The sequence below is a fragment of the Lonchura striata genome, chromosome 3 (assembly GCF_050655825.1).
Source record: "Lonchura striata isolate lonStrDom1 chromosome 3, ASM5065582v1, whole genome shotgun sequence".
NCBI classification, from domain to species: Eukaryota; Metazoa; Chordata; class Aves; order Passeriformes; family Estrildidae; genus Lonchura; species Lonchura striata.
In genome coordinates this window covers 114,283,329-114,303,439 of record NC_140705.1, presented here as the reverse complement: position 1 = coordinate 114,303,439, position 20,111 = coordinate 114,283,329, and the positions used below count along the sequence as shown (strand labels likewise).

Genomic DNA, 20,111 nt, shown 5'->3' with positions numbered 1-20,111 from the left:
TTTTCTGACAGTGTGACTTCAATATATACAGTCTAAAAAGTATAGAGATAACTCAGTTCAAAATAACTTGCAACACCATTTAAATCCCTTTGGGTTAATCTGGGCAAAATGAAGAACAGTTTCTGAGTCTGGAATTTTCTAACTTAGCTGTGATTATCTAGTTTAATTTCCAGATTAACTAGAGATATTTACTTAAACTGGGTGGCTGCTGCGGTATTAAAAGTAGGAGCAGGAAACTTCGGTGTAATTTTAACAACACAGTTAATTACTTGTCCTCTCAAAGCAGAGTCTCTCTGCACCATTTCATGCCTGCCCAACACCATTACTGCAAACTCTGGTCCACTTGAATGTCTTGCATACATGAGCAGGTCCTTGGGGTTCATTTCCATGAGCTGTAACTGTGATAATTGTACCTCTTCTCCAGGCTGAAGGCCACACCACACATACATATTTCCACCCTGTGCTTTGAGATACTTCTCTTCAAGCACCAATGTCCCATTGTGTGATGCTTGGGATTCTGGTTGTACAAGCTGTTAGCCACAAATTTTCCCCCTTACTCTGGTACGAACACCTTTTTGCATAACAGATTATCTTATCACATCTGTAAGGTAATTGCTTCTCCACTGCCTTCCAAGAAAGCCTCAGATTTGATCTATGATGGCTGTCCATTCCTAATGCCTGCACTCCAAGGAAATGTACCCCTGATACTGATAAACTGTGTAGGTGACTGATGGTGCAGATCCAAAGTTAACTGGGCATTCTCTTGAAAGGTGACACATATTATATTTGGGCAAAGAGGAGTTTCCTGAGTAATCTTTAGCGATAGCTGTGTTTTATTTTATGATTTCTCTGGTAGTTACAGAAATGCAGATAAAATGCAGATTACATTTTTCCAGCTTGTTATTCTGATTGCATGTCCAGCCACTGATTTTTGGATCAACAGGATCACAGTAGAAAAAAATGCATGGGGCTGTACAACCTTCACTCCTTGACCTTCCCACCACTGAATCTGCAGTTTCCTTAGTGCTACCATGAAGCATCTAGAGCAGGTTAGTCAGAGATTTGTCGTAGCCAGGATCATGTGAAATGGGCATGGGAGCCAGGAAACAAGTCTGCCTCCTCTGAACTTGCTCCATCTCTTATTTTCTCCTATAGCTCTTACAAAGAGCTCCACCTGGCTTCACCCTCCTGCCAGGGAGATATAGAGAGGGATAAGGTCCCTCCTGAACCTCCTGTTCTCCAGGCTGAGCCACCTCAGCTCCCTCAACTACTCCCCTCAGAACTGTGCTCCAGACTCTTCTCAGCTCACTGCCCTTCTCCAGACACCCTCCAGCACCTCAGTGTCTTTTTTGTCCTGGGGGGCTCAAACTGGACACAACTTGAGGTGTGGCCTCACCGGAGCCCAGTACAGGGGGAGATCACTGCCCTGGTCCTGCTGGGCATGTTCTGTGCTGTTTATTCTAAAAAGAGAGGGAGGAAGGCATTCTTTGCCTCATTAGTGCTGCAGGATGTCGTATACAAGCATAATTACACTCTGCAAAAAGGCCAGGGAGACCACACAGGAAGGGTATTGGAGAACTGAAAAGGGTACAGGAGACACTGAGCATGACAAAAAATTGAAAGTTGCTATTTATGGACAAAAAACTGGCTGCTGCTTTTGTTTTTTCGATTTTTTTTTTTTTTTTTTTTGAGAAGAGAGAAGCAGGGGCTACTAAAAGGTGTAAACAATTTAATAGGTATCAAAAGGTAATGACAAAACTCATTCAAGACCATTGCAAGCTGACTGACAGGTGAGTTGATAATAAATTTGGGGAAAACATCACTAATCCAGAGTGTTCTGATCATGGGGTCTCCACCATCAGTGCCCCATTTTTGCTCCTTCTTCCACAAGCTGAATTACATTGTGACCTCTGCATTTCAGGAATGTGACTCCTGTCCTTGACCTCCTCTGCAGAGAAATACAACTTGTCCTTTAGTGCTGAGTGGTTTGGGAAGAATGTCAGCCAGACAAGAGAGGGGAGGTAGAGGAAAGACAGGTGAGGATGTTTTTCATCTGCTCTTCTTCTGAACCATCCTGCTTGACTTTGCCTACAAGGTTTTGGGCAGGGGGTACCTGGTGCCTCTGGGGTGGCAAAATGAAGCTGGCACAGGAGAGCCAAGGGGCTGGGACACGGGGCTGCCACTGGGGAGCTGGCATTTGGGTACCCCCTCTGGCACGGAGTCTGGAGGGGAGGCACAGCAGGGTCTCACCACACACAAGTGCAGGCTCCAGCCACAAGGGAGAACAAACAATCCATAAGAAAGGGGGGCTGGTGAGTCACCCCAGCCCCTGGCTCTGCAGGTTGCTTTTGGCAGCAGCGCTCTCCAAGGGGCAGGCTCTGCATTGGGAGCTTTCAGACAGTGGGTGCCTGTACACAGCTCTGCTGGGACCTGGCTGGGCTGGGAATGCTGCACAGGTGAGCTGGTCCAGTGGCAAGGGCTGGGCTGGGCTGCCTGCCTCAGCCTGGGCAAGAGCAGCGACAAAACACAAGCCCACCAGAGTGCATCCCAGAGTCTGCTTCTTGTGCTGGCAAGGCAAGAACAAGTGGTGCTGTTTCTGTGCCTCGTGCCTTAAGCACAGCTGGGAGTATTGCTGAGATGATCTGCTTTCAGTCCAGGCTGTGATGGGAGCTGGGCTGTCTGTTCTGCAGTGTGGGAATTGCCTTTTCCAGCTGCCAGTCTCAAAGTCAAGCTTTCTGAGCACAAATAAAATGGGATATTGCACACACACACAACCCTTTTCAACTGTTACTGATATTTAGCAGAGGGAATATTCAAAACATTATTCCCTCCAACACAGAATGGCTGCTGGGTGTTGCCAGACCATGTGAAATGACAGCTGAGTGGAATTTTATCAGCAACAAACAAGAAACAAATGAAGAAGGGAGAATTTAAAAAAATTCTTTTTGTTTTCTTATCTATACTATGATTTGTTATGTATGTGTATATATATATATATATATACATGGATTTTTACATTACTGTTGGGATGTGAAGAAACAAAGAAAAAGAGCAGACAACGTAATGTTACTTGTTACAGAAGGGAATGTTATGGTGTCAAGCACCAGTTAGGGACATGTTGGGGAGCAGGAGGGCCGTACTTTACACATATTACTGAGGTCAGCACAAATTCTCCACTACTTTAATTAAGAGGGGATCAAAAAGTTTGATGGGATCTGGAAATACAAGGAGGTTAAAACGTGGCAGGTATGGGCAACCTCATGTACACAGACCTCTGCCTCAGAAAGCAGGATGTTCTTGCAAATCTGACATAATCCAATTCCTTGATTTCCTCAGTGACATTTCTGCAGGCTCATGCACAGAAGGACAGGGAAATGGAGATTTATGACAGCTATTTCTTAGCAAAGGTCATTTTTCAATTGGTGAACAACCTGTCCTTAGTCACGCCGATGACGAGGCATTGAAGGATAAGGGAGAGGCTGGAGAGCTTTAAAGCCTGACAGGGAATAATAGAAATAGAGGATAGATCATCCCTCTACTTGGGCCAGGAAGTTTGAATTCTTCCACCATCAGTTAAAGCCAGGGAACAGGAGGCAAAATCCAGAAAAAAAAATACACAGGGATTTCTGTGGAGATTGTGAGTGGAGATTTCTGTGGACATTGTGAGTCTGAGTGTCGAGACAGCAAGGGGAAAAGAGGAGCCACAGAGCATGAGCTCTTGGATAGTAAGGGTGTCCTTGGTGATTATAAAGAACAGGGTCAGGTTGCTCTGGGGCTTCCCTGGCCAGCCCCACCAACCTCCCAGCCTGAGCAGCTCTCAGCATCCTGTGCCGTGCCACTTCCAGGACAACACAGATGATACACAAACAACACAAATACACACAAATACACTTCCTCAGCTGTCCCTCCACAGGCAAGGAAGGCAGCAGATGTGACACACGTATGGTTTAAGTAGATTGTGTCATACACGTTAAATAATAAAACAGTACCTACCTATTCTTCACATGACTATTCTTCCTGCTTGCAGAAGAGATTTGACACTGTACATAAAGTAAAGCACCATTTTTTTTTGTAATCAGAAGGACCCTTCTGGGAGTCACACAAGAGTTTTTCACTCAGCTACTGACATTAAAAGACAGCATTGGGTACCTTGGTGTAACCAGCTTGTTTTCAATCTCATAATATTGGATTAAGTAAAAATGTGACCATTTGCCCAAAGCTTGGCTCAGATCCTGAGCTGACCATGTTTGAGCTGGGCCATTGTCACGAATCGGGCTTGTGGCCAGCAGGACCAGTCAAGAGATGTTTGCAATTTGGAAATGAAGTCAACACAGGGGTCCTTGCTGACCCATCTGAGTACTCTGACCCAAGGAGGAGCTTTGGGGCTCCTCATCCCTGTCCTTGCTAATCCCTTTTTGCCATTTATTGGCTCCTCTGGGCTCTGAGCTGCCAGTAGAAGTCACAAGAGCTTTTGACTTGGTCTGGTGTAGGACTCAGTCAGTAACCTGAGAATGCTGTGGTGGCCTCTAGCTTCCAATCTGCAGCTGAAGATCTCACCCTTCCTCCCACAGTAATTCCTCTCACCCTCTGAAACCTCCCAAGCTTTCCCCAAAATCACAAGAACTGAGGATGGCTGCTCTTAAAAGCTGAAAACCAGATAATCTGTAGGATAATTGCCTGTGTTGTATTTCTCCCCACACAACAAAGGCAAAAGCAGCCTTACACTGTGTACCTCCCAGCCTGCTGTAACTTGAACCCAAAAGCTATGAAGGAAATGGAAAATGTTAATAAATAATGATGTTTGAAACACAAGTCACTGGATAAACCACCAGACCTTCTGTGTTTATTCCACTGGACAGAAAATGTCTATCTCCGTTGGAGGAAAGTCTTGGTCACAGGGATGTCTTAGGAATTAGCCTGGGTGCTGCAGGTTATTCAGGAGATAAATCAGAGGAGTTCACGGGTTAACTTTTGGTAATATAATACTAAGACAACTTCTGAAATACAATCAGCACAACTGATTACTTGATGTTTTTCTGGTATGAAGAACCAAGGATCTCTTCAGGGCCACTGGAATTTTAAATTGCCTTGCTTGATCCACTTCACATCACAGCTGCCAGTTTTCCATCTGGTATTTTCCAAGTCAGAACCAAGTATTTGTGGGCTCCATACTGCATGTTCTCAGTCTGATGTGCTCTGGAAATCCTGGCCTCATTTCCCAAATCCTAAGCAGGTGATATGCACTTAAAAAGCCCAGTGATGCCTCCCTCAAGTGTGTTGGAATTACTGTGTGTGTAGACCAGCTGCAAAACTGGGACAGATGTGTTAAGACAAATGTACAAAATATTCAAGTCTTTTTGCTTAACTTCAAAAATATTCAGGGGAAATAAAAAAGGATTTTCCAAGAAAATCTGTATGAGTAGTACAACTGTCTGCAACATTTCAGTGTAACACTTTAAAAAAAGGAGAACCACTGCCTCTTCCAGGACAGCTCCAAGTGCACACCCTCTGGCAGCTGGGGTAAGGGCTGAAGAGTAACACATTGTAAGCAAAGGGCTGACCTTTTCAATAGCCCAAATATTCAACCTCTCTGAAGTAACTTAGCTCAGCTCAGGCCTGTGGCCATCCACACAGTCATTCTTTCTCTTCTTTCACTCCAGCCACTGAATGCTGGCAGGCTCTGCAATATGCCAGGAGAGTGAGAGGCAGCTTAGGGGAAAGGAGGAAAACACTGGGATAAGGAGCCTCCCAGACTGTGGATCAGGCTTGGACTCCATTCGGTTTGTCATGGGAAAGAAGAGAGGACTGCAAAGCCCCGAGGCTTCAATTTTCCAGCTGCTCTCAGAGCTGCACTGCATTATCTTCCGTATTTCCCTGTGCTTCCATTGATAGCTGGCTTAGTTTCTGACTCGGATGGCTGACAGGTTTAGGATCAGCTCCCAGAGATCACACAACCACACTAGCCTGACTCTGGAATTCACTACGTCCAATGGCGCTTTGGAACCCAAACTCAAACACACCTGCACAGGTGTCCAGAGGGCACGAGGGCAACATGGGCAAGCGGCTGGTTAATTTTAGATGAATGCTGGAACCCAGCAGCGAGGGTCCCGACGCCTTCAGAGCACAGCAGCGTTCTGCCAGCGCGGCTACGGGAATTCCCAGCCGCACGCCAGCAGATCAGCGCTCTCCCTGGCAGACATTTAACACCGAACTGCGCACAGCTCCAGCCCCCGCCGGGGAGCCGCTCCCTGGCACGCAGGTTAAATCAGCCAAGCTACAGCGTCCTGCCCGCGGTATTTAACTCCCAGCAGCTCCTCGGCCGCACCCGCACGCCGCAGCCCCTCAGGACCGCGGCCTGCGCTGCAGGACTGCGCGCGGGCCTGGCGCGGGGACCGGCCCTCGCCGCGGTGCCTCCTCCCTGCCGCCGCCTCCATCCGCGGCCGCTCGCTCTCGCCTCACGGGAGGCATCGCGGCTTTCCTCCCGGCTCCCTCCGGCTCCCTCCGGCCCTGCCCCGGCCCGGGGCCCGGCGGGTCCCGCCCCTGGCACCGCGCTCCTCGCGCCGCGCCCACCCCGCGGCTCGGGGAAGCGGCGCCGCCGATCGCCGCGCGCTGACAGACAGCCGCGCCGGCCAATCGCGTGGCCGCTTCTCGGGAGGATCCCGCCCCCCCGGGCTCTATGGCCAATCACAGCAGGGCTCTGAGGGCGGGGGGGGGAGAACTGCGAAGCCCTCTCCTCTCACCTCCCCCCTGCGCTGCGCGAGGTGATTGACAGGCGCGACATCCAATGGACTGCGGAGGGCGCGCGGCGGGGCCAATGACGCGCGGGGGCGGGCCCGCGGCGGGCGGCGGGGGCGCGGCGGGCCGGGCGCGGCGCGGCGCCGGCAGGAGGGCGATGGTGGCGGCGTGAGGCGCCGCGAGCCGCGCGGTGTGCCCGGCCGGCGCCGAGAGCGGCGGGAGAGCGGCGCTCGCCATGAGGCTGCGGGAGGACGGGGACAGCCGCAGGGCGCTGCCGGCGGCGGGGCTGCCGCGGTAATGGGCAGCGGCGGCGCTGACTCTCGCCTGCCGTGTGGTGCCAGCGCGCCCGCCCGGCGGGACCGCCCGGAGGAGCCGGCGGCAGGTGAGTGCCTCACGGGAGCCGCCCGCCGCTGCCGCCGGTGCCGTTCGCGTGGTGGAGGGCTCCCGGCCGGGGCGGGGGGCGCTGCCCGGCGGGCTGGCCGCGGCTGCCGAGGCGGAGCGCGGCGCTCCTCGCCCGGGGCTGCGCGGGGACCTCCCTCCTCTCCCGGGGCCACTCCGCCTCAGGTGGCCTCCTCGCCCGCTCTGATGCCATCCTGCCCTGACTTCTCGCCAGCTGCGGCCAGCCTGTGCCTCCCTATATTCCTCATGAAGAGGCTTTTTTCCCTCCGCACCCAGCGCAGATGCTGCTTTCCTTCCGAGAGAGGAGACCCACCTGTGCTTCTCCTCTCCCTTTTCACTTCCCTGATGATCGCTCCTCAGTGCTCCTCAGTGCAGGATGGAGAGACATTTCCATTTCAATATGATGCGGCGAGGAAGATGGGGAATCCTGGGTAGCCAGGACTCGGGAAATGCCCCTTCCTCTCCCGTCCTCCTCCTCACCCTGGCACAGGCGTTGGGGCAGCAACACTCCCTTGCTGTCTTCGTGGCTGATCCTCCTCTTTGGACAGAGGAATGAAAGCGGGAGCTGTGCTAGAGGAAACAACTGTTACACCTTTTGTCATCAAGACAAAGAACTTCATCTCCCCGTGTCCCTCCCTCCGGGTGCATGTTGGCAGCACCTCAGCCACTTCGCGCTGCTTCCCGGAGATGCTTCGCAAGGATTCGCTGTGGCCCTGAGCTGCCCTTTTTTGTTGCAGTTGCCAATTATGATGTCGCTGATAATAGGATATGTTGATATGTTTCCGAACAGCCTCGTGGTTTGAATTCCTGAAATTGCTGCAGTGTTTTTATTTATTTATTTAATTGGGGTTGGGGGGGCGGAGGTGTGGATGACAACAGGAAAGGGCTGTGTTTTTGTGGTTGCTTGTAGTTCTTTGAAAGGTACGAGATCACGTGCAATTGCAGCACTTAGTAAGAAGTGTATTAACCAATGCTATCTCTCCCTGTCTCATTTGTCTTCCAGTCCTGCAGTCTTCCCTTCATCTGCTGTGTGAAGAATGAAGATTCCATGAGAGAACTGCCTTTCCATTACCTGTCTACTCCTACTGCACGCTGCTTCTGGCCAGTGATGAGCCATTCCACTGGACTGGGATTTACCCTGAGGAGGGCAGAGGCAGAATATGAATTGTAGACATCCCGTCAAGTTTCTCCCACACTCTTTTTACTGTGTCTGTATATAAATCTGCTACTATCAAGCACACACGCTCTTTGAAAGCTCCATTGCTGTTCACGCATTTCCTGCTGTGTGAGAGGACTGGTATTTCTCACCATCATGGCTTCAGTTTGGAAGAGACTGCAGCGTGTTGGGAAACATGCATCCAAGTTCCAGTTTGTGGCCTCTTACCAGGAACTGATGGTTGAGTGCACCAAAAAATGGTAAGAAACAGCTCGTGTTGCTGTAAAAAATAATGGACTAAGTTGTTGGTGCTGAAATAGGAAGGATGTGTATTGTGTGGTAGGGGCATTGCTCTTGCATCCCCTTACTTCTCTTGCCAGCCCATTGCAGAAGCAGCTGCATGAGCTGCTTGTCTTTCTCAGTGGGTGCTGGCTTTGCTGCATGGTTACCCTGGACCTGCTGGCTTTGTTCTGTACTATTGATTTTCCAGGCTGGCATTGCTTTTACCTTGCAGAGGCGGGTACGTGTGTTAGCTGGCATCTGTGACTTTGTGTGGTTTTGGTTGTCAGTTTTGGGTTTTTAGTGGTTTTTTTTTGTTTGGTGGTTTTTTTTTTTTTTTAGTGTTTCCCATGAGCTCTTTTCCATCTGCCAATCCAGTTTGGTGATGCTGAGGGCTATCTGCTGACACTTGAGTTGTTTGATGGGGCATCAGAGATCAGTCCTGGATATGGTGGTCATGGGACATGTGGGTTTGGATGCTCATTTTGATTTTTGACTTCCTTACCCGAGGAGGTAGTCTTTTTCCTTCTTTTCCATTTCTCCTTTCTATCTTTTAACAGGAAGGGGCAAGAGGCAGGTCCTAGGGAATTGCCTTAAGGTGTTTGTTTAGTCAGAGAGGAATTTTGTTCAATGGTAGTCCAGTTGGATGGCTTTGGAGCTGACTAGACAGCAGTTAATGGTGTGGGTCTGGCACATCATCTTTCTGTGCAAAATGAGCTTAAATAAATCTTCTAGGCAAGACTAGAAGCAGCTTTTAAATAGTCAGAGGAAGATCTCCATTATATAAATACTTAACTGCTGTTTTATATGTTTGGAATATTGATATTACTGACATAATTCCTCACATTAATGTGAGCATGTAGTGTCAGGGGATGAAGAAAATACTTTCCAGACCTCGTGGACTGAGATGTTCAAATTGCCTTGTAATAAACTACAGTCTCCTTTCTAATACTTGGCCTTCCTTCTTGTTGGCAAGTTTGGCACATGCACTGGCCGCTTTCACTGGATATGAGTAATTGCCTCTACAAATTTAAATTCTATTTCTTGGAGCAGGAAATCTCTGTCAAATATGCTGGAAGGCTGCACACTGCTCTGCCTTAAAGGAGCACTGTCAGGTAAAATGTTTTGGATTTTTTTAGCAAGTTGTCTTCCTGCCTAGGATGTTTAAAAACCAGAATTTTTCTGGGAGTTGAACTTGCTTTAGCAGAGTAAATTTACAAATGGAAGCATTGTAGAAGTTGAAAGAAGCTGTCCTGCTTATTTTATGGGATCTGCTGTCCCAAAGAGGCCAAGGAGTTTTCCACAGTAATTTTGGTTGATCAGTTTTTTTTCAGTAGTTGCATTTATTACTTATTATGTTCTGTTTGCATTAACGAGGCTGTTTTAGGTTTCATTTTCATTTTGATTCACTCGTTGCTGAGAATTTGCAGGATGCTTCAGCACTAAAGTATAAATCCTGCAGGGGAATGTTTGCATTGGAATTGCAGCTAACCTTTCATTGGTTTAAGAAAAAGTCATACACAAAAGTTCTCTAATTATTTTAGAAACAGGCAGCTTATTGGTTAATCATAACTGAGAGTGCCCACCTAGCAGAATGTCTGTGTATGAAGTCAGAGAGCCATTCCAAACCTCAGACATGTAACTATATTTTTGCAAAAAGGTTATCCTTCTGAACATTCATTCTACATTCTTGGGTTTAAATATAGACAAGATCAGTGTTTGTATTGGTTATTACAAAGGACCAGTATGGTGGTGAAATGTGGATGAATTCTAGGAAAAATCACAATAGGGAAAAACATAACTCAAAAAGTCCTTTGACTGTAAGCTTTTTGATTCTGCTTCCTGTTATTTTGAGAACCTTAACAAAAATGTTCATTAAGCATGCAACCTAAAATACTTCTGCTGTAAATCGAACTTCTGTAGAAATGGAGGCTTAAATATGAATGTATTTTGAGAGCCTTCAACGAAATGCTTCCCTGACTTTGGAGAAGATGCAGTTTCTGTGCATGCCCGAAGAATCACTGCTTCATCTGTTTCTAAGTCTTGCCTCTGAGTTTGGCCCATGTGAGAACAAAACACAAGAAATGAGCTCCATATGCTGTTCTTGCTGAAAGCACTCAATATATATTAAGTGTCAGTGCTGTAGTCTGTAGTTTGCTTGATTGAAATGTAGTAAGCAGTAAGTTATTTTAATGTACTGGCATTTTAACAATGCAGTGTTTCTGGAGGAAAAGAATGCTCCATTCATATTTTAAAGTAAATGACAACACAGTCATAAACACACTGGAACTGAGAAGTGTCTGTGAGCAAGGATTGTGCATGACCAAAACAGGCTGTGTGCCTTTTTGTGAGCTGCTGTCTTCTGTTAGGTTTCCATTTGTCTGACTCTTCAGAAAGAGACTTGTGTGTTAGAATGTTTTTGTCCTGATTGTGGATGGTGTGCAAGGTTGGGTGAATTTCTGCTTGGCTTTAGTCGGTTTCCTCTGGACTTGTATTGATTGGAGTTATTTTGTTGTTGTTTTTGTTTGGGTTTTTTTTTTGTTGTTGTTTACTTAGTGTTTAAAATAGTTCCTGCTCTTTTTTTTTCCTGGCATTCTCCTGGTACTGTGAGAAGTTGCCACTGCTGTGGTGTTGCTACTTCACTTTTTTTTAAGGATTTATATTATCTCTAGGTACAGATTGGGCTGAAACCTTTCCTTGCTTTTTCTCCTGTATAATTTCCTATACTTGTCCCTATTAATGGTTACAGACAGCCACTCTCAAATGATTGCTTTTCCTTGGTGGTGTGTTTGGGGGAGATAGGTCGTGATGGAGTGTCCAGTGTTGTCACTGTTCCTTATTTTTCAGATAATTAACAGGACTGAGTCACTTCTGTGGCATTTTGGCAGCTCCCACTGACCCAGACCTAATTATTGTGGCTGCTCAGTACCTTTGAAAAATTGAGCAGTTGGTTTATTTAGACCCTTTCATTAAAAATAAATAAATAAACAGATGTAGTCGTGGTCTTTAATATGGATTAGTGACTCCTGCTACTGCAAAAACATCGTACTTTGCATTAATCATATAAGCAGTTGATTCTTTTGAAAGGTGCTTGCTTGAAAGTGCTGGAGTGTGTCATCCTCCACTTACCCTTGGACTAAGCTGGGGCAGCTCAGGATTTTCCACACGGCTCCCCAGTGAACTGCAGCCCTGGCCTGAAAGGCCCACATGTGATAGCAGGGAGTTAATTCAGTGCAGAGTCATTGAACAAAACCAGAAATCTGTCTCACTCGTTTGCTCAGGCTCCTACAGAAACAGCTGTATTCCCTGCTCTGTGCTGTCAGGGCAGAGGCTTGCTGGGCATCCCTGGCAGCTGGAATGCTGTGACTTGTGCAGGGAACCCAGACCAGGTGCCTGAAGGTCGGTGTCAGGCCCTGGCTGAGGTGCCTTTGGGTTTGCTGCCAGTCTGGAGCAGGCCAGGTCTCCTGTTGATCCTGGCTCAAGCTGCCAGCCCAGCATGAATCTCTTGTGCACCCTGGGGCTGCCCAGCTGCTGGAGGCCTCTGCTCTGGCAGCTGAGTCGAGGCTTGTCTGAGATCCAGGCTCAGCAGAGGAGGAAACGTCTCCTTTGGACCAGAGATCAGTTCCAGTACTTGACCTGAAGCTCTGATAGCAGTTTTATAGAGCTGCTGAACACATGAGCTCTTTAGGGTGGCTTTTCTGTTTCCTTATTGTTGTGATATCTCACAAGCCAAAACTCAACAGAGGCTTCAAGTGTAATATTGACTGGTTTCCACAGAGAATGGCTGAACTTGGAGAATTCAGGTTGCCAAGTTCCTAACTTGTCATTGTTCACTGGATGCTTTGATGAGCAAGAAAGCTGCTCACCTGAACACAGGTGCTAACTGCTTACAAAGGCTGGAAAAGAGTAAACATAGAGGCTTATATACAGGATTTGTGTTCAGGAGTTGCTTTAGAGATAAAGAAATGTTATTTTTGTACAATGTTTGTAATGTCTGTCATTTCTTACATGAACTGCTTTGCTTTTAAATCCTGCTTATAAATACAGTGAGCCGTGATGTTTAAAAGGGTTAAACTTTTCATATGTTCAGAAGCTTTAACTGAAGACAGGCTTCATGTCCATAAGGCAAGTTGCCTATTTTTATATCGATTAGGTATGGTCTGCAGTAGGTTCTCTCCTTTCAAATACACATATTTCTCTTTTGGAAATGAAGTAAGGCTTAATCTTTTTCTTTTTTTTTTTTTTTTTCAAAAGGCTTTAGCCATCTGTTTTCCTCTTCTATTGTAGTTTCATAACTGGATGCTGCAGGAATCTCGAGATTTGGCATGCATTGTGCATGGGAGAGAAATGAGCTTTTTGAGATTGCACGGTCCCCAGTGATCTGCTTGCCTTGTGCTTGCTGCTTTCCAGCAAAGCCCTCGGAGCCGGAGGCCACCAGAGAGCTGGGCTTCACTGCTGGCTGTGGAGCCCCTGCCTGCCTGCATGGGGTCGGGCTGGCACATTGCTCAATTCATTTGCTCGGTTCTTAGAGGGGATTTCATGAGTCCCTGAGTGCATTTGACTATAAAGGATGATCATATTGAAGCTCTTTGAATTAGTTTTGCTGTGCACTGTGCTGTTGTGTCATGGGCTTGCTCTGCAGAGCTTTTTGATCAGGCTGGGCTGTTGGTGATCTGGGTGTACTGTGGCATGTGTAACTCATGCAAGGAAAGCACCATGCAATTTCTCCTGTGTTTTATCTTCTGTTCTTCTCAATGAAATTGTACTCTGTCCTTATACTTTTTATTGAGTTCTAATTCCACACTAACTAATCTCCATTTACAAATACACTTCAGCATTTTCTTTGCCATTCATTTCTGGTTTTGATGGAGGATTTTTTGAAGGCTTAAATTGTGTGTCAAACATACTCTTTCCAAATAATCACCACCAGCTGCCTTACAGCTGTCTTCCCCCTTTATTTCTGCAGTCCATTAAAACACATTTACTGTCCACACACAAAAGCAATTATCCTCTGTCACTTTGGGTCTCTCTTCTTTGTATCAAAAAGAAAATCCTTAATTGCAGAAACTTAGATTTGCTCCTATGGACTCTGTCAGAAGGTTGCCTATGAATCCCAACTCCTTAATGCCAGCTGCATTCCTTCCCTACCTTGCCAAGCTCCCCTCCTAACTCTTCTTACAGCCTGGGGTCTGTTCCATGGACCACGAATTGGGGATTTCTCATCAGAGCTGCTGGCTGCATACTGGCAGCAAAGAAATTTCTGTAGGAAAGGTACAGGTGTTTGGGAAGTCTTCCTTGCTGATGACTTTTTAGGCTGCACATTTATACCCATTTTCTATTTGAAGCAGTGTTTTAAGAGTGCTTGTGTCTCTGTGTCCAGTTTCTAAAATAATGCATTGATAGCTGCAGGCACAAAATTTAGTATCTGTAGGGCCAAAAGATTGGGCATAAATACTTGTTCTGAATTTTGTTTGTCTCTGAAAGATACATTTCTTTTCAGCAATTCCTTGTTTCCTGTCCTAGCAGTAACAAAAGTAATACCAAAAGCAGAAAATGTTTGATTATATCCAGGTGTAGACAAATTTCACTTTAATGGTCAGTTAGAGTGGTGAAGATGTCTTCTTGAATGAACAAAATACACTAATTTATGTTCTAACTAGCCGTACTTTTTGAGAGAGAAGCTGTGTGTGCATAACTTCCTCACGGAGCTTTTGGAACAAATAAAACCTTGCACTGTTCCTGCAGGCACTGTGATGCACACATGCAGTAAAGAACGTGTGCTGTTCATTTGAACCCAGTGACTTGAACTGCAATAAAGATTTCAATTTCTTTCTTAGGGTTGGATCCATGTGAATATTCTTTTCAGCTCTTTGTGCTACGAGGTGAAATAAAAGGTGAAATATTATGACATGGTGTAGGCCTCGTACGAGCTGAGTCTGCCATCTCTTAGACTGCTCAGGCTGTATAGCGCCAGTCTGTTGTTTCAATTAGTTTTTAATTGGTTGGAGAGAGCTGAAGTCCCTTTCACAGTTTGGTGTGAATAAGGAGAGAAGGAGGAGGAGGAGGCTGGTAAGGTTGACTAAATCTGGGGAAACTACTCTTATAAAACAAACCCTTCAGCTACGGTAGTAAAAGCATTCTGCTTGGGTGGCTTTCTGAGAGTATGGGTGTGTGTGTTTATTTACTTCTAAAAGCCTTCCCAGTTTACTCTGAGCAGAGCGTGTGAAGTGTGTGTTTGTTTCCTTTGCCCCTCTCTCCTTTCACTCCTTGGGGTAGCAGCTGGCCCTTGCAGGCTGTTTGCTGCCTTGTGGGACACTCCTTAGGCTACCCTGTGCACAAAGTCTGTCTTGTGTGTGCTGGAGTGGACTCTGAAACACAGGAACTGTGCCGATGAACTTTTGTTCCTACTAAGATATGCGCAGAGCAGTAGGGTAAATAAAGCTGTCCTTGTTTTCTTCCTCTTGTCTTTATTTGAGAGTGTCTCTCTGCAGCACAGTTTGTGTGAGTGCACCAAGCCTCTCATCTGGAAGCTGTGTGTTTTGGCAGTTGAGGTGTGGGGTAGCCGTGGCTGTTGGCACCTGGAGAGTCATTGCAGGGATTTGGGAACTGTGGGTAAAGCAGGAGCTAAAATTAGCAGAACCATAACTAACATTGCTGTTGTCCAAGGCTCTGACTCATGAGGTTTCCTGGATTCAGGAGAGGAGCGGGGTGTCACTGTCCCTGAGCAGCAGTTGTGTTCTGCCCTGGAGCAGAGGCAGGGTGACAGGGAGGCTGGGAGGTGTGTTTGTATTAAGTGCCATCAACTTCAGCTCCCATTTGTCAGGCGAGTGTGAACTACAGCAGCTGAGGAGCAGGCACACCTCCCTCGTGCTGTCCTGATGCAATGGGATGGAAAATCTGCCAGAGCGGTGAGATGAGCCACAGCTGCAGGCAAGAGCATCTCAGAGTGCTTCAGCTAAATCACCCAGATCCTGAGTCAGTGCCCTGTGCTGTCACTGTAGGGCTCCGAAGTGCACAAGCTTTTGAGATGAATCAGAAGTGCATGCCCTTCTGAACTACAGTTTCTAGCTGCCTGCAAACCTGTAAAGATGGGCAGTGCCAAAGTAATTCTCGTTTGCCTGTTGATGCTCTGTTTGTAGTGGAGAGTCATTACTGGGGTTTCTTTTTGTTTCTAATTTATTATTTAAAGAGACTTTCTTGAGGATTACTCCAAAGCTATGGCCAGGCTCTGCAGCTGCTTAACTGTCTGCAGCTGCTGAGCTGCAGTTTCTGTGGCTCTGTGTATTTATTTTAGCACAAACTGGTTTGGGGTTTTATTTCACATGCACGCTCCTGCAGTCGTTCTGTGGGCTTTGTTTTGGGTGAGCTGCTGTATCAGCTTAACAGCACACAAGCAGCTCTGACCTTTCATTTCTAATGATCTGTTTTGAAAAATGGCTTCGGTGCTGATGAAACATCACAAAGGCAAAATATTTTATTTCTAGTTCCAAGAACAACTGAATTAGAGCAATCCCGGGTTATTTTAAGGCTCTCTCCTACCACATCAGTTTTGGCTTCTGTATTGCTGCTGCTCATTTCCTGTGTGCCACCTCCACGAGCACCTGTGAAGAGCAGTCACCCTTGGTGTTCAGTGGCTTCTTTTCTCCCCAGGGAAGTGCTGTGTGCTGCCTTGGTGCTGTAGGACAGGTCAGAGCTGTCTGGGGCTGCTCGATGGGTGGCACTGGCTGCAGCAGTGGGAGATGTGGCTTCTGATGGGTGCACTTTTACTGGGAGTGTAAATTCATCTGCTCCTGTTGGGACAAGCCCCATCACCTTTCACCTAGGCCAGACAGACAAAAGACATTCCCTAAGTCAGCTCTTCCATTAGGTGTGTTGCTGCTGATGCCCTGGGATGATAGCTGTCCTGACCTTTCCTTAGAGCTCAGACTTATGCAGTGATGCCTCTGCTTTTACATCCCGTGTCATAAACTGACTTTCCCTTCCCAGCCGTGCTTGGGAAGAGTATTTGCATAGCCAGTGCTGTTGATAGCAAAAGCTGAATTGAATGAAGTAACTGGAGAATCTGGAGCACTGAATCCAGTTGGCAGCACACTGTACTCTGCCACTCAGCGAGTACTGTGAATTTCCTTGACTTTGTGTCTGCTCATTGAGTAAACTCTGAATCCCTTTGTTTATGTCAGTACACAGGAAGAGATTTAAAAGAACAAAAAAGAGCTGTCAAAAGTTCTCTTTTGCAGCAAAGATCTAACTCAGATCTGTAAATTTCCAAACCAACCTGTTGCTGATTTGTCTTTGCTTTATTAGCAGAGGGTTTAACCTTGACAGCTCCTGGTGACACCTGATGTGGTTGTAGCTCTGGAGTTACAGCTCTGGCTATGCTGACAGGTGGGCAAATCTATTAGGCTGTGTTTTCTAGCTATACCTGTCTTTTATCAGTTGTGTCTCCTGGAAAACTGATCTAGTGGTTTGTCATTTTCTGTAGGTAACTGGAGCAATAGTTGTATAAAGCTGTGAAAAATTTCAAGAGAACAAGATTTTTAAACTTCTTTTTTGCTTCAAGAGCAGATCTTAACTGGATAGAGTGCTTGGAGTGTCTGTTGAGTGAGTGAATTCCCCTGCATTCCTTCATCTCTGACATGTAAGAAAATTTTAAGAATGAGAAAGGCCTGACCCATTTTTTACTGCTTCCTCTCATACCACAAAAATTGAAAGAATTTATAACAGCATTACTTGATTTTGAGGCATATTTAGGATGGCTTCTGTTTACTGTTCACACTTTTTGAAAGATACTTTTTAGAAATACAATTGTGTTTCACACCCCTTTCTCCCCTTTTTTCGGATTTGTGCCTGTGGAAAAGGGAATCATGGGTTGTAAGCTCTGCTTTTATTTTTTTGTTTGTTGGTGTTTTTTTTTGTCTTTACTGCTAAAATGGTTTACTTTCTTCACTGTAGATGGCTACTCTGAGCTCCAGTGTCTACATATCTGTTCAAGATACTGTGACAGACTTAAAGGAATTATTTCCTTTTTCAGAGATTCCTTTCCTTCCCTATACTAAATGGGATTTGATTTTTAAAAATTTTTAGCTGAAGGCTCGCCAAGAGTAATCTTAACACCCTAAATTTTCATAGCCATTGATGTAATCAAGGGATGCTTTGCTGGAGGATTGAGGGTGTGTGATCACCCATAGTGCTAGAATGATAAACATGTGCTGCTTGAGACATGGTGCTTTCTTTAATCTGTGACTGTAAGACTGTTCTGTCAGCTGGAGGGTGGGGAAAGGCAACTTTTCCTTTTTGCCCCCACATCCTTCCCTCTTTTCTGGGAAGAAAAGCTGGAAGCCTGCAGCTGCTGCCAGGAGAGAGCTGGAGTAAGGTCCGGAGAGAGCTGGGTGTGAGGGGCTGCCCCTGCCACATCCCCTGCCACCTGTGGGGCTGCCCACAGCTCCACACCAACACTGCTGCCACTCTTCAGAGAGCCAGGGCACTGTGATCTGCAGGCACACAGCACTGCTGTGCTCCATGGGTCCATGCTGTCAGTGGTTATGACAAGTTTTCTGCTGTGTTGTCCGTTTTCAACCTTGGGCCTCTCGCTTATTTTTAGCTTTGCTTCATAGAGGGAAAGTTTTTTGTGATGTTGAAACATGCCTGAGTTTTCTATCTGGCCAGCAAATTCAGCATTGGATTGCAAAGTTTCAGCAGGCAATTTCAGCTAAGGTTTGCAGGGTTGGAAACCTCCAGCTGTTATTTCCATGGGCTGTGTGACAAAGGGCCTCTGGATAGAAGAGAGGAGTCTTGGTCAGACCCTATGGCTGCAGGTAAAACTCCATAGCTTCACCTTTTCTTAGACACTGGAGAATCTGCAAGGGCAAAAGCTGCTGGCTGCCCAGCCTCTTTCCCTGTGCCTGGAAGTAGGCTTTGTGTCAGTTTGTGCTTCCATGTGGCCATTTGTGCAGTGTATTTTTGGAGCAGGGAGCTGCTAGATACATTTCTGTGTTTCTCTGCTCCCCATCTGTTCCTGGAGCTCCCTCCTGCTCTGGCTGCCTCGGGAGAAGCTGTATTGCATGGGAAAGTGGCAGTAAAACTAGGCATTACCTGCATTTTCAGGGTGAGGGTTATCCAGGCCTGTGCTGGGTGCTCCTCTGAGCCATCAGCAGTCACTTCAGTGTTGCTGGTAGTGGTTAATATTGTAGTTAAGTGGCAGGTGACAGTGCAGTCCCTTGTCTCCTTTCCCGTTGCCCTACTGGAAACAGGAATATGGACATTTTTGCCCATAGATTCAGTTTTGTTGTCTGGAGTGGACTCTAATAAAGCATTTACAGTACACAAGGCTGCTTCCTCCTGGGGAAAAAAATGCTGACTTCAGTAAATAAATTGATTTCGGACAAACTTGTTCTTAGGGAACTAGATCATGTGCTAAAGGGGGAAGAATAATAGTACTGCTTTTAGCAACAGCTGTTAAAAGGAGGATGCTTACTTAACTTGCAGTTAAAGGCAATGAACTGTAATTTAAAAAACAAGAAAATCTTCTTGAGTTATTCTTGTCTGTAGGAAGACTGACATTTAACCTGACTTGTTTGTGTTCACCTCACTGTGAGAACCATCAGTACCTCTTACAGTGGACCCCATTAAGACCTAGAGAAGCAGAAACCTGCTGCCTTGTCAACCTCACAGAATGAGTGTTCTGCCCTCATCTCCTGTGCTGTGCCATGGGGTTAGAGAAGCCTTGGTAGGTCTTCTGTGGGCTTACTTTGTTCTTTGCTTCCCTAAGAGGCCTTTTAAAATGGTCAGCCTTGTAGCTTTTTCTTGGAATATTCACCTGTCTTGCTCCAGCATTTCAGCAGAGATGGGCAGGATGGGCTGTGAGGTGGTGTGAGCTGGGGGGGAAGCAGTGGGGGAGTGAGGAGCAGAACGTGAGGCTCTTCTCCCTGTTTGAATGCCTTCTGGTCTGTGGGTACAGGGTAAACAAGGTTTACCTGTACCAAACCTGATGGGTTTGGAGGTGCAAAACCAGAGACTTCAATATGAGCAACCAGCATGTGGAGCAAAAATAATTATTTCAGAGAACAGCCACAGAGCCTTCTTGTGTTTCTGCCAACATCATCTCTGATTAGCTTGGGCTTCATTGGTGGGGTCTTAAGTCCTTATACTGAGCATCCCTTCCAGCAAAGAAGTTAAGATGGGGAGATGTTTCTGAAAGCTGACACATGACAAAGTGTCACCTGCACATAATAAGTACAAATATGTAGTTCAGGATGTGGTGTGTACATATAAAATCAATGTATGTAATGGAACCATCTTAAGGGCATGGAAAGCCTGGATGCTGATGGTGAATAGCAAAAGGACTGGCTGTTGCTAATAAGGGACAAATTTTGTCCACCCTTGGTTACCTTGGGAGACTTCCAGGTGTGCTGTGGTGCACTGGGCTGAGCAGAAATCTCACTTTCCTTACAACCTCAAGCCTTCTTGCTGGTAAATTAATAAGTAACTTTGAAATAGTGAAGCTTTTTATGTTACTGAAATACTCAAAATTGTAGCAGGCCCC

At 46.4% G+C, this 20,111-nt stretch overlaps 1 protein-coding gene and 1 long non-coding RNA gene across 15 annotated transcripts in view; one reads left to right on the top strand and one right to left on the bottom strand.

Annotated features, from left to right (window-relative positions):
• LOC116183354 (uncharacterized) overlaps nucleotides 1-8,141 on the bottom strand; it is a 49,152-nt gene extending 41,011 nt beyond the window's left edge. Inside the window, exons 1-2 of one of the 2 annotated variants that reach the window (XR_014954538.1) lie at nucleotides 7,794-8,141; nucleotides 7,448-7,699 (exon numbers count right to left, since the gene is read on the bottom strand). This is a non-coding gene — a long non-coding RNA (uncharacterized LOC116183354). Of the gene's footprint in view, nucleotides 1-7,447 lie in introns of both variants that reach the window. The other variant, XR_004147955.3, reaches the window with a different exon arrangement.
• A 275-nt stretch (nucleotides 8,142-8,416) lies between these two features.
• EHBP1 (EH domain binding protein 1) overlaps nucleotides 8,417-20,111 on the top strand; it is a 202,431-nt gene continuing 190,736 nt past the window's right edge. For all 13 annotated transcript variants that reach the window (XM_085577248.1, XM_031504212.3, XM_085577247.1 and 10 more), the window contains exon 1: nucleotides 8,417-8,550. In XM_085577248.1, the coding sequence (XP_085433374.1) occupies nucleotides 8,447-8,550 (104 nt within the window). In that variant the 5' untranslated portion in view covers nucleotides 8,417-8,446. The remainder of the gene's footprint in view (nucleotides 8,551-20,111) is intronic.